The 14,288-nt window shown below is 32.4% G+C and overlaps 1 protein-coding gene across 5 annotated transcripts in view; it reads right to left on the bottom strand.

Moving 5' to 3' along the window:
* Positions 1-470: 470 nt before the first annotated feature.
* Positions 471-14,288, bottom strand: part of LOC123265853 (protein sidekick) — a 42,521-nt gene continuing 28,703 nt past the window's right edge. For 2 of the 5 annotated variants that reach the window (XM_044729791.1, XM_044729792.1), the window contains 9 exons: positions 13,144-13,317; positions 11,413-11,772; positions 11,212-11,339; positions 10,963-11,076; positions 10,335-10,454; positions 4,611-8,858; positions 3,182-3,202; positions 2,271-2,917; positions 471-1,020 (listed from right to left, as the gene is read on the bottom strand). In XM_044729791.1, the coding sequence (XP_044585726.1) occupies positions 778-1,020; positions 2,271-2,917; positions 3,182-3,202; positions 4,611-8,858; positions 10,335-10,454; positions 10,963-11,076; positions 11,212-11,339; positions 11,413-11,772; positions 13,144-13,317 (6,055 nt within the window). In that variant the 3' untranslated portion in view covers positions 471-777. The remainder of the gene's footprint in view (positions 1,021-2,270; positions 2,918-3,181; positions 3,203-4,610; positions 8,859-10,334; positions 10,455-10,962; positions 11,077-11,211; positions 11,340-11,412; positions 11,773-13,143; positions 13,318-14,288) is intronic. The other 3 variants (XM_044729793.1, XM_044729794.1, XM_044729795.1) reach the window with 3 other exon arrangements.

Below are 14,288 nucleotides of genomic sequence, written 5' to 3'. Positions count from 1 at the left end.
TTACAGTTTTAAAAACAAAAAAGAAAAACACAAATACTAGTTTATAATTTAGCTGCCGATAATTGTTGGCAATTATTATTTAAGAAAAAAAAATAGAAAGTATTAAATTCAGTCGATTAATATTGCATATTTACACTTATTTTAAAAAATTAATTAATTAATAACTTGTTACTAACATTCACTTCATCGCATTCTAATCTTTTAATCGTCTAATATTTTTCTTTAATTACTACACTAATTATTATCAGTAAATTCATTTAAAAAATGATATGACAATATAGAAAAGTACATGGAGTATAAAAAAGCACTCATTTACAAATTATTTTGTAATCTAAAGTACATCTTGAAGATTAAAATCATTTTAACAAATGTTTTGTCGTTTGTTTTTTTTAATTATTCTATTAATTATTTAATCACGGCAGATTAAGTGGCACGAGTATGTATTTGATGATTAGAGATCTAATTATTCTTAAGTGATATGAAAGTGACATATGTCCATGTTTACATACATACAATAATAAAGCTTCATTATTTTGTTCAATAATTGAATAGTAATAATAGTATTATTTCGTTATTAATAATTATAAAAAAAGTTCTATCTAAAGCATTAATAATGCTGAATCCTCGTTATCGAGATCGATTTAATAACCGCACGTATAAATATTATTAAAAACATTTTAATAATCTAACAATGTATATATCACAATAGTGCCGATAAAATAATCGACAATTTATATCTCCATTTAATAAATTGATTTCTTTGAAGCCGTTGCTTAATTAAACGAATGACGAGAAACCAGGCAGCGGTGCTCTTGATCGTGCCATATTGTTCATTATTATTTGACCGCCGTTTAAACTTACTACAGCACTACCTTCTGGTTCTGAGTCAGTGTACGATGAATAATTTCGCACTGGTTTTTGCCTTTTCCATGATTGTCGTAATGAATCATTGACATTTGCGTAATGGTTTACAAATGAATGTGGATCTGATTGAACACTTTCATTTTCACTCTCTGAACCCTGAAAAATAATTAAAAATTTATTTATTAAAAAAATTCTAAAAAATTTACTATTAATTATTTTATGATACTGAAATTAACAAATTGATCATTTTTTCAAAATTGTATTTTTTAACTATTGCAAAAAAAAAAATTATATAAACACTAAGGCATAACAATTGAGAAAATACATAAATAAATTTATTTAATAAAATGTAAAAACGAACACAAAAGGAAAGTTTGATCAAATAAACCGGAAAATAAAAAAATTTTTTAATTTTTTTTTTTAATATATAGATAGATAAATATAAGCCTATGTAATAAGCTTTCAGATGCAGTTCACAGGAATTTAATAACTTATTCAATTCAATAGTAATTGCGCCAAAAGCCAATAAAACTGACAATTTTCCTCAAGTTTGAAACTCTTAAATTGCTGTCATTTTTAAACTTATTGATCTAGGAAAATATATAGCTATATAAATTAAAGCTTATTTAATGAGTTTTCAAATAAAATTTACAGCAATTTAGTAAGTTATCGCATTCAAAAGTTATTGCAGGGAGAGACAGTAAAAAGTTAAAATTTTTGAAAATTTTAAATTGCTGTAATTTCTAAATTAACCGACCAACTTAGCTGAGTCAATAAATAGCAAAATTTTTGATAATTATTTACAAGTGGGGTCAACCCCATTTTGGGCCATAACTAGGTGAAAAATTAACATTTAAAATTTTTTTTTATTCCGCTTATTTTTACGTTGCATTTATGATAAAAAATGTCGTGAAAGAAAAAAATAAAGATTTCGATTGCTTTTTTGCCTTCAAAAGTTGGAAAAAATTTTGGCTCTCATGTTTTTGGATAAAATTTCTATTTTATCTTTTTTAATGATATTTCTTTTGAAAAGTATGTAAAAAAACAATTAAAAAAAAGTTGAATATCAAAATTTTCAAAAAAATTTATAAATTCTTTTGAAAATTTGTTGAAATTGTGATAATCAACTTTTTTTTTTTTTTTAAATTGTTCATTTTTTTATGTATTGAAAACAAAATATATCAATAAAATCAAACAGAAATTTCGTTCAAAAAAATGAAAATTAAAATGGTTGACCCCACTTGTAAATATTTACCAAATTTTTTAGTTGCATTAATAGGACAAATACAATAGTTAGATTCCTATAAAATCTACAAAAAATGAATGTAGCACTAATTTATTAATAAAAAAAAAAATGATCATCTATCTGCTATCAGTATCATGTTTTATAAATAAAAAAAATTTACTTGAGAGTCTGTTGAACTAATTTCAGAAGGTTTTTCCGTAACGCTGCTATCATCAGGATTCTCATCATATCCTTTAAGACTTTCTTCGTCACTATGATAAGCAACGGAAGCCGGAGAAGGCCTCGGCGGGGATTTACCGTGTAAAGGTGGTGGTGGTGGGTGCATTGACTTCCTGGCGATAGTACCACGTTTACCTAAAGTCCCACAGCCATTTCCAATACTTAAAGCACCACCGGAAGGACGTGTGCGGTAAAGCGAAAGATCTGACTCTTGACGGTCATCAATATCCATTGCCATTGACTCTTCTAAAGTTTTTTGCGCTTCCTGTTTGTACTTATAGCTTTTGCTCTTGACACACAAAATCGCCACCACCATGATAATAATTACGACAGACGTGGCCGCAAGTGTCACCATGAACCACGTCTGCCGGTAAAACGGTCGATGCTGAAGGTATGCGTACTCGAGATACAGTTTTGAAGGTGTCAAGATTGTTTCTGTTGAGTAAGCGGGATAGCTGATACCGTAGCGGTTGTAAGAGATTACTCGGAAGAGATACGCTGTTGAAGGTAAGAGATTTTGGTACGATATCGTGTAGTCGTCTAGCGGTCCATTGTCGCTCTTTCCTATCGTCTGCCACCGAGAGTCATCTGATAAATAAAAAATTCATTATTATTATTGTCAGAATTTTAATTATTAATTCAAATTATTTCAAAAACAGATGACCAAATTTCAACAAGTACTTGATTAAATTACAAACTACCTCACACTCTAAAACTAATGTAATTAAAATAAATTGGTTAATACAAGGGAGTCATTTTTTTCATGAAAAATTCATGCACTCCTAATAAATTATTTTTTATTTATTCAACAAAAAAATTAAATCCAATCGGGGTATTTTTTAATAAACTTACAATGCTGCCAATCTTCCTTGGCTGTCTCAAAAAAAATAACCACATGAGGATATGACATAATCCTCTATTTTTTTAAAATAATATTTATAAATATTTTATTCTAATAAAATATTATTTAGATTGTTTTATAAAAATTTTCATAGAAAAAATTTTAATAATGTAAATATGTAGTCACTATGCGGCTGCCGAGATCTATAGATTGTGAATAGGAAAACTTTGGCTTGATGATTTTTTGATATTTATAATCATACTGTGCATAATTTAGGTACTTTTAAAATAAATTTTAAAAATAATAGTGCTATTTTAGGATCAATTACAAATAATTCGATGGACAATTATGACGGAACAAATTTATAGAACCAAAAAACTATTCAAAACTCCTCCAAAACTTACTCTCTCAATTATTCAAATCATAAATGACTATCGCTGAAAAATATCAAAACCAATTTACGATAAAGATATACCCGTTACAAAATCTGGTAATTATTTACAAGTGGAATCAACCCTATTTTTTTTTTTGAAAAGTACATAAAAATACGAACAATTAAAAAAAAAAGAAGTCGAATATCACAATTTTATAAAAAATTTATTAATTTTTTTGAAAATTTGTTAAAATTGTGGTAATCAACTTTTTTTTTTTTTAATTATTCATTTTTTTATGTATTTTATAAAAAAAAATATATCAATAAAATCAAATAGAAATTTCGTTCAAAAAAATTAAAATTAAAATGGTTGACTCCACTTGTAAATATTTACCTTTTAATATTTTTTGTCTAGAAAATTAGACCACCAAAAATACTTATTGAAACAAAATAATTATTTTTACCTTGATTAGTATTAGTTGTTACTTTAAGAAGCTTAAGAAAAATTTTTTGAAAATTTATAAATTTTTTAGAAAATTGTGATATTCAACTTTTTTTTTTTTTTTTAATTATTCATTTTTCATGTACTTTTAAAAAAAACTATATCAATAAAATCAAAATAGAAATTTCGTTAAAAAAAATGAAAATTAAAATAGTTGACCCTACTTGTAAATATTAACTCAAAATCTTTCTTAGTCTCTTAATTATATAAATTAATTTTTGATTTTTAACCACATTGACATGAACAAAACTAAATAAATAAATATACAATTGACGTTTATCGCGAAATTCAAATCTATTTATATAAATACTTCGAAAACTTATCATCATAAATTAACTATTTTAAAAAAGCATATGAAACATTGAAAAGCTACAAATTCAGCTCAAGACCTTTCCAATGATATTAAATTTAATTTAAAAAATTCATTTTATCATATAAATACTCTGGAGACAAAATTTTCCTTATTCTCTCAATTATATAGATTACAATTTTACTCCGCAATTTAAATCTAAATAAATTTATTGGAATAAAATAAACAATAAATAATAAACAATTATAATGTTACCTTTTCTACGGATTTCAATGTAGTACCCCAGAATAGGTCCTTTTCCAGAAGCGCCATTTTTCCATTTCAACTCGACACTGGAGACAGTTTTACTAACAGTAAGAGCTGTCGGGACCATTGGAGAGCCTTCTTGGGGACCAGTGGTAATATTGCCTGACACAGGAGGGCCAAAATCAATCGTCAGAGCACGTACCATAAACGTATAAGTAACTTCTTCTTCAAGCGGCTGAACCAGAAGACTAGTTTCCGTGACTTTTTGTTTAACTTGCTTGCTAAACTTATCATTTTGTTCAGCAGTTTCATAAGTAACCACATAACCGACAATTTCTCCATTGCGAAGTTTCGGCGGGTCCCAAGTCACACGCATACTCGTCATAGTGATTTCAGTGAAGTGAAGATTGCTGGGTGGTCCAGGTAGATCTTGTTTCGTTCGAACAGTAATAGGCGGCGAGCGCGGACCATCACCCGCTGGATTAAAAGCTAGAACTTGTACTCTGTACTCAGTGTACTTGTCAAGAAAAACTAGACTGTGCTGAAGAGAAGTAGCAGGTACAACTTCGATTTCTTCTTCTTGTTTCTTCTCCAGCACCTGCGGTGAGTCTGTGACCAAGTAAAAGATTTTGTACCCAAGTAAGTCACCATTTTGCATGTTCGCTTGCGGTGGTTTCCATTTCAGAAACACTTCCGTCGAGGAAATTGGCTCAGCTATCAGATCCTGAGGTTCCCCAGTGGGTACAGCTTCTCCGACGTAGACAGTGACCGGCGGACTTGGCGGGCCGTCTCCTTCGGAATTGAACGGCAGCACAACAATTTCATAATTTTTGTCTTCCATTAAATCGCTCAAAATCATTTTAGTTTGATTAATCCCATGAATTTCTTGCTTCGGCGTAGCTTCAAGTGCTGTTGGAAAGTCTGAAACCGGCTGATAAACAACTCGGTAGCCTCCGGTGTTGTGATCTCCACTCCAGTGGACCTCCTCAATCATGTCCCAGTGAACTTCGATGGTCGTCGTAGTAATTGGAACGACTTTCAGCCCAGTTACTCCCCGCGAAGGAGCCGCAGGAAGAGTTTGAACTTGAGCAGACTCGTCACTCCACTCGGACGGGCCGATGTCATTCGTCGCTTGGATCCGGAACTGGTAAAATGTAAACGGTTTTAAATTATTCACAGTGTAGGACGTGAGAGACGGATCAACTCGCTCGGGAATAACTTGAAAAGCTCCAGCATTCTCAGACTTTTGGACGGTGTAATAACGCAGAGGCGCTGATCCATCAGTTCCAGGTGTCCAAGCGAATGTTATCTGCCTGCTTTGTACCTGAGACCTGCTGATCTGCGGTGTCGACGGAGGTTGTGGTCTCTCGCGGTTATTTGTCGTCAGAACCAGGGCGAACGCAGTCTTTCCCCAGCCCAGTTTTGTCTGAGCTGTAACTGAGAACATGTAATGTTTTTCTGGCTCCAGACCAGTTGCAGTGAAGGTTCGTGCTTCAGCCTCAACTTCCTTGGAAAATTGTCTTTCTTGGCTGTTATTCAAATAGTACATAACCTTGTAGCCTAAAATCTCGCCATTGGGATCTTCAGGAGTGTCCCAGATGATCCGAGCGCTGGAGAAACTTACATCAGGCAGAGAAACATTAGACGGAGGTCCTGGAACGTCTTCAAAAGTCTGAACTCGAACTGGTGGAGTACTGAGAGCTCCGTCTCCAAGTCGCGTGTAAGCTAGCACGTGAATGTGATACTGGACGAATTTTTTCAGCTCAGTCAGAGTCGTGGTGAACGTTGTGTTCTTCGGAATGTTTCTAAACTGAAATGAAGAGCGTCCATTTGCGCTGTAGTAAACTTTGTAGCCCTCGATTTGTCCATTCTGATGCTCCACTGGGACTTCGCCCCACTTAACGAGAATTGTCGTCGAGGAAGTTGCGTTAGCTTCGACATTTGATGGTCCCACTGACGGAACAGACTCGCGAGTCCTCTCGATTGCTTTTGGACTCGGTAAAGAAAATCCGACATCATTAAATGCCTGCATTACAATTTCGTAGAGTGCAAACTCTTCCATATTTTCCAGAACGTAGGAATTGGCAGTGTGGTCGTCGATGGTGATACTCTGAGACTTGTTGGTCCGTACTTCGGTATAAGTGACATTGTATCCTCGTGGATTGCCGTACCACTCTAGCTGCTGAAGGGGAATCCAGCGGACGCGTAATTCAGTAGCGCTCATCGCGCGAACAGTGACATTCATAGGTGGATGCGAAGGTGGAGCTTGGATAGTTTGGAATTCTTTTGTTGGCTCAGAAGGCTTAGAAGCACCTACGACATTGTTGGCAATCAAACGCAGTTTGTACTGCATGAATGGAGTCAGTCCACTGACAGTAATTGTGCTGGCATCCGGATCGGATACTTCATAAATATTGTACCAAGTGGTATTACGTTTTGTTTGCGCTTCAACGGTCCATTTGATGATAGAGGAGTTACCGTCGAAGCCTGGTGTGAACTGGAGAACCACTGAAAACGCATCGATGTTAGACAGAGCTAATTTCGACGGTGGTTCTGGAAGAACTGGCTCAACGCCTGATTGAATTGTAGCAACTCGCGGCTTTCCCGGGCCTTTTGATGTCCATGCGATTACTTCAAATTTGTAATGCGTAGTTGGCTGAAGTTGCTCTACTTTACTCGACAAGACATCTGAAGTGAAATTCAAAACTCGCATTGATTCCGGCAAGTCTTTTATCATATATTTTAGCTGATAATTCGTTAGCACTCCGTTTATTTCACTCGGCGGGCTCCATTTTACAGTCAATGCGCGATCGCTGATATCATCGAATTGAAGATGCTCAACTTCGTTCGGCACATCTTCGCTGGTTCTCACTTCAATTGGATTGCTTCGCTGACCATCACCCGGATCGGTGAAGCAGAGAACCGTGATGTTGTACAGTGTGTACTTTTTTAACCCGCTTATGATAGCCGATTGCTCAGCAAGCGGGTCGAAAAGACTCGGTGGTACTTTCATGGCCTTGAATTCATTTTCTTCGCTAAAATTTCCTCCCGTCCAAGCTTGTAACTTGTACCCTTGGTTAATACCATTTATTTTTTGGGGATTGGGAGGTTTCCACCAGATTTGGACTGCCGTTGAATTTATCGCTTTAACTCTAACATTGGTCGGTGGAGCTTCAGGAACTCCTTCTTTAGTCTTGATGATCAATCCCTCGGTAAAGACTCCGACGCCTTTGTCATTGTACGCAGCAACTTGTACAAGATAATCCTTCCAGGTGATTAAATCAGACAGCAAATAATTTTTTTGAGCTTCATTAGTGATGTTTTGAATTATCCAGGGACTCTGATTGTAATAACCGTGAAGGCGGTACCTTAAAATGTAACCGAGGATGTGGCCGTTGCAGTGCTCGTCTAACGGCGGCTGCCACTGAGTGATAATTTCGGAATCAGATCTAGCTGACCCGACGAATCCAACGGGTGGTCCTGATGGCGGTTCTTGGGGAAGAATCACAACGTTACTCGGTTCAGAAGGAGGTCCCTCGCCAACGAGATTGACAGCTGTAACCCGAAATTGATAAGCAGCAGCCGCTTTCAACTCCTCCAGAAGACACCAGCGAACTTGAGAAGACACATTGTCATTCTCCACGACCCAGTTTGACAGCGAATCGGCTATGGGTCCAGTTTCTGGCACTACTCGACGTTCAACTACAAATTTTTTGATCTGACTGTTACCGTCAAATCCTGGCACCCAAGTAACGTTGACAGATCGCGGGGAAATACTCTCCACGCGTTCAGCAACTACCTTCATTGGAGCAAAGGGAAGCTCTATTACACTCAGCCTTGCACTGCGTGTCTCATTACCACCTGGAGACAGCACAGAACAGGTGTAATCGCCGACGTCAGATGCACGGACTGCGCCGATCTCCAAAGTCCCGTCATGTCGCATTTTTATGCGAGAGCTAGCTCGATTTATCAACTGGGAGTTGTAAAACCAGTCGATGTCATACGGGACACTTGGGTCATTGGAGACTTTGCATTCAAGCTTTGCTGTGTGTCCCAAAAGTACTGATGTGTCGCTCGGAGGTCGGATGATTTGTGTTCGAACGTGAACTGACAGATAACCTGAGCCATTGACGGAGCCCGCATCGTTAGAACGTATACAAGTATACTTTCCTGCGTCATTCACGTTCACAGCTAAGATTGAAAGGTCCCCTGTATCGAGCAGTTGAACACGACCGGCTATTTCCACTGGTATTGTATCTGAAAATAATTTATTTTAATTATTTAAACATTCTATTGTAAATATTTTTTTAGATTAAATATTTGAACAATTTTTATTGTATTCAAATTAATAGGAATATATAAGATATTTTTATATGAAATTTTAATATATTAATTACTATACCCAGAAAAATAATTTTTATTACAGTAATTAATCTATATTATTAAGAGAATAAGAAAATTTTTGTGGCTAGTGTATTTATATGATAAAATGGGTTTTTATGGTTAAATTTGGTATCATTAGAAAAGTCTTGGAGTTGTGCCTTTTCAAGGTTTCATATCATTCTCACTAATAGTCAATTTATAATGATAAGTATTTAGGCTGTATTCGAAAATGCTCTGTCTCTAGATACATAATTAAGAAATGACCTTTCATCTTGTGAAATATTGACATTTTTAAAGATATAAGCTCATCCCGATACTACACTCAAGACCTTTCATTTGAGTACCCACATCAATTTTTCATATATTTATATTTATTATATATCTGTATATATGAAAAATATATCAAAATGCATATGGGTACTCAAATGAAAGCTCTTGATGAGTGTAACTTCGGGATGATCTTATATCTTTAAAAACGTCAATAGTTAAAAAAGTGCAGTGCAATTTAACATAATTAAGAAATGACCTTGTATCTTGTGAACTATTGACATTTTTAAAGATATAAGCACACCCTGACATTACACTCATCGAGACCTTTCATTTGAGTACCCACATCAATTTTTCATATATTTATATGTATATATATATATATATTATATATATATATATATATATATATATATATGAAGAATATATTAAAATGCATGTGGGTACTCAAATGAAAGCTCTTGATGAGTGTAACATCAGGATGAGCTTATATTTTTAAAAATGTCAATAATTAAGAACTTATATTACTATCTTGTCAACTAATGATATTTTTAAAGATATAAGCTCACCCCGACTTTACACTCATCGGGACCTTTCATTTGAGTACCCACATCATTTTTTCATATATCCTCTAAATTAAAATACATGAAAGTCTTGAAGTTAGTCAAAGGTCGAAACTCGCAAATAACGGGCCACGATTTCTTATTGGTTAAAATTAAGGCACGCGCGAAGCGCGCTTTTCAAATTTCTAGTTTATATATATTATATATATGTATATATGAAAAATATATCAAAATGCATGTGGGTACTCGAATGAAAGCTTTTGATGAGTATAACATCGGGATGATCTTATATATTTAAAAACGTCAATCGTTAAAAAAGTACAGTGCAATTAAACAAAAGTCATTATTTAATAAAGCAAAATTTTATTTATTTATAGTTCACAAGTCCCGGCAGTCACATAGTGACTGCAAGATTGCTAGTTAATTATTATATAAAAATAACTTTTTGACCACCTCTGAATTTTTTTTGGCCAATTTAAATTAATCTATAATGTCTTTTTAAATAATTAAAATATTTTACCATTAAAAATCCAAGTTGAATTAGGAATCGGCGCGCCAACAGCTCTGCAGACAATTGTTACATCTTTACCATCCAAAACAGTTATATTCTTTGGACCAGTCTCCATAATTGGGGTCGAAGCTGCAATTGAAAAAAACAAAAAAATTAAATTCAATAAAAATTTTAACTTGTCAATCTCATGCGTGAATATCTAAAGTGTATTTAATTGATTGAAATAAAAAATAAAAAACAGATGCGTCCCAAAAATTCCTTGTAAAAAAAAGTCGGCATCTAATATCACGACTCAGCATTCCTTGACTCGTAACTACTGCATTTTTATAATTTATAAAAAAATGGATTAAGGAATTGGAACATAGTGATTTCGATGACAATGCACACAACACAAGTGATAATGAGTTGGATAAAATGAAAATGTAAACAAGCAATGATAAAAAAAGGTGTTGCACGTCAAGCTGTGCCTAGTGATTATAAATATATAGAACAAACTAAAAAAATAAAAAAAAAATGTTTGTTTCTGTTGATTATCTACAGAACGTGTCGCAACTAAGTAAAAAAAACAAAAGCTTTATCTCTCGTTGAATCGAGTATGCCATTGACTTTTTTATCATCTTCGTATTTTAAATCTTACTCTCTGGGTAATGAGTGAATTCAAAGCGCCGGTCGGACTGTCGTACCCTGACTACTCGGTAGCCTGCAGCCCATCGGGGCACTCTCTTCACAAAGTTCATTCCGGATTTGCTTGCTGTTTAGCCGATTACATACAAAAATACACATATCAGTCGGATAAATTACGCGTTACTTTTAGCAACTAATTAACTTTGTTTAATTAATTGATTATTAAAATTAAAGTAAAAAGATAATAAAATTAAATACTAACTCTTGACTTTTAGCCAAGTGTAACTAGAAGATTCACCCGCATCGTTTGACGCCAGACATTGAAACATTCCTGCGTAATCCATCGTTAGGCGATTGATAACCAGCAAACCATCTTCTTTGACATCAAACCTTAAAAATTTTCAATAAAAATAACTAGTAATTTAATTAAATAATTTAATGGTTAAAGAGATGCAAGACTTACTTAGTTCCAATGAAAGGATCAACTGGCTCAGCATTATGGTACCAACTAATCTTGGGCATAGGAACGCCAACAACTTCGCAAGGAATCGTAACAGCGGATCCATAGTCACCATGTGTCTCCCGTTTCAATTCGTTGGCAAACGTAGGTTTTTCGAACACGTCAACTCTGGCACTAGCATTAATCATCGGATATCCTCCACTGCGAAGCGTTACATGACACGCGTAGACTCCAGTATACGTTAGATTAGCTGAAATAAGTTCCAGGGTTCTGTTCCACAAGTCATTGAAGCTGTATGAGATACGGGCATTTTCAATTGGTACGCCGTCTTTTGTCCAGAGGATTCTCAGCTCGTGTAATGATCTTCAATAAAAAATTCATTTATTTTAATTTGAGTGAAGAAGTAATCAACAACTAGTAGATTGGTTGTGATGATGGATAGATAAATGAGTTGTTTTGATTTTAGCGCCAAAGCTCTTTCAAAATCATCATCATAAGTTAATAATACTAAATCTAGACAGTAAAGAATATAATATAAAATTTGATCAGTGTAATGTAAATAATGAGCAGAACAAAAATTAAGCTACATACACCGAAAGAAAAAATTTTTTTTGAAAAAAATTAACAATGTTGTGGTAAAAAATTAATTTTTTTGAAAACTTTAAACAATTTTATTTCTTAGCAGAAGAAATAAAAATTTTTATCATAGTAACTTTCTTGTTAAAAAAAATTATCTAGATTTTGGAAAAAACAATTTTGAATTAATATAATTCACGAGGGTGATTATTTACAAGTGGGGTCAACCCCATTTTGGGCCATAACAAAGTAAAAAATTAACATTTTCAAATTTTTTTTTGATTCTGCTTGTTTTTACGGCGCTTTTATAATAAAAAACGTCGCGAAAGAAAAAATAAAGATTTCGAAAGCTTTTTTGTCTTGAAATGTTGGAAAAAATTTTGGCTCTCATGTTTTTGGATAAAATTTCTATTTTATCTTTTTTTTATGTTTTTGATGTATTTTTTTTTAAAGTCTATAAAAAAACGAACAATTAAAAAAAAACAAGTTGAATATCACAATTTTTTAAAAAATTTATAAATTTTTTTGAAAATTTGCAAAAATTGTTAAAATTGTGATAGTCAACTTTTTTTTTTTAAATTGCTCATTTTTATGTATTTAAAAAAAAAATCAATAAAATCAAATAGAAATTTCGTTCAAAAAAAGAAAATTAAAATGGTTGACCCCACTTGTAAATATTTACCAAATTTTTATTTATTCAGCTAAAAAATAAAATTGTTTAAAATTTTTATTTCAACAATTTGATTTTTTTAAAAATAAATGTTTTCTCTCATGTTGATAGACAAGTAACAGTAGTGAAAAAATCAGTCAGTATTTTCCATGAAATAAGTGAAACAAGCACTACAAAACTCGGTTAAATTATCAATCGCTGTAAGCTTGGCTGGCAAGGAATTTCGTACACGAAGCCCACGAATTAAAAATAATTGCTCAAAAATATTGCATTTAGATCTCGGTAAATGCAAGTAATGACTGTACATCACCTCTAAAAATTCTAGCCTTGAGCCAAACAGCTGTCGATAATTCAACCGAATTTTTTTTGAAAACAGACAGGCAATAGTCTCTTTTTGCTGTAAATTTAAGCCATTTAAACTTTTTGGCAAATATTTTATATCGATTATATTTTGATAAAAATTGATATAAACTGAAATTGATACGTACCTAGCGTTTGCAATACAGTCGAGATAAGTGACTGGTTGATCTCTAACTATCTGTGTATCATTTGGAGCGATAATAATCGAAGGTGTGACTTCAACATTCGGATCTCCAATCACCTCTAGTTTGAAGTACGGACTGTACTCTTCTTTGCCTATTTGTGTGTTCATAGCCCGAGCTCTGCAATTAAAATAATTAAAATCTATATTATTAAATATATATGACACTATTTCAAAGTATTATTAATTTAATTTTCTTGTCTTTGTAAAATAATGATGATTTTTATGCTGTGAAAAATTCTTGACATACTTAATCATTCGTTTTCGGATTCTTGATAACATGAAACCATTTTTAGTAAAATATTTTCATTTAAAGTATAAAATGGGTTTATTTTTTTCGAAACTTTCTTTTGTTGAAGAAATGAACCAAGTGTTCTCGTTATTTAGTTCATATTCTTGAATGGATTCAATCATTGAATAGGAATAATAAATAAAATTTTAGTTTTCGATTCTATAATACGAAAGAATGCATGCGTCATAAGTCATATTCGTTTTCTATGCATATGGGTCCGTTATTTTTCAAAGTACATATGAGTTGTCTATATATGTGTTAATGTTTGTACTTTATTTAAAAATTTTTTAGTATCTATCAATAATTTTTAATAATTTCTTCTGTTTGAATTATTTAAAAAAAATTAGCTAATTTCAGTATTGTAATTTTTTTTTAATGAAAAAATGATTGGTAATCACGGCTTCATAAGAATAAGTAAACAAACACATATTTTTTAATTTAAAATTCATCATAAATAGAATTTGAAATTAAATTTAAATTAAAAAAAAACATTTTTTAATTAGTTAGAAAATATAGTTAGAATGTAGTTATAAATAAAGCTCTTGATGTTAAAAAAAAATTTATGTTGACCGCTTGTTAATAATTGTTAATAAAATATATATATCCGGATAATTTTAACTATTTGCCGGATTTTTTTTTCCTCTATCTTACGTACAAAAATATAAATTAGAAAAATTGCAATTTTTAATTTTTCATCATTATTTCTCACAAATTTTTTTTAATAAAAAAATTGCCGTTTTTTTAAACTTTTTTGTTCTAAATAATTCTATTTTTTATGAATTTTAATTAAAAAAATATGT

This window comes from Cotesia glomerata, linkage group LG5 (genome assembly GCF_020080835.1).
Source record: "Cotesia glomerata isolate CgM1 linkage group LG5, MPM_Cglom_v2.3, whole genome shotgun sequence".
NCBI lineage: Eukaryota > Metazoa > Arthropoda > Insecta > Hymenoptera > Braconidae > Cotesia > Cotesia glomerata.
This window is presented reverse-complemented; position numbering and strand designations above follow the sequence as displayed.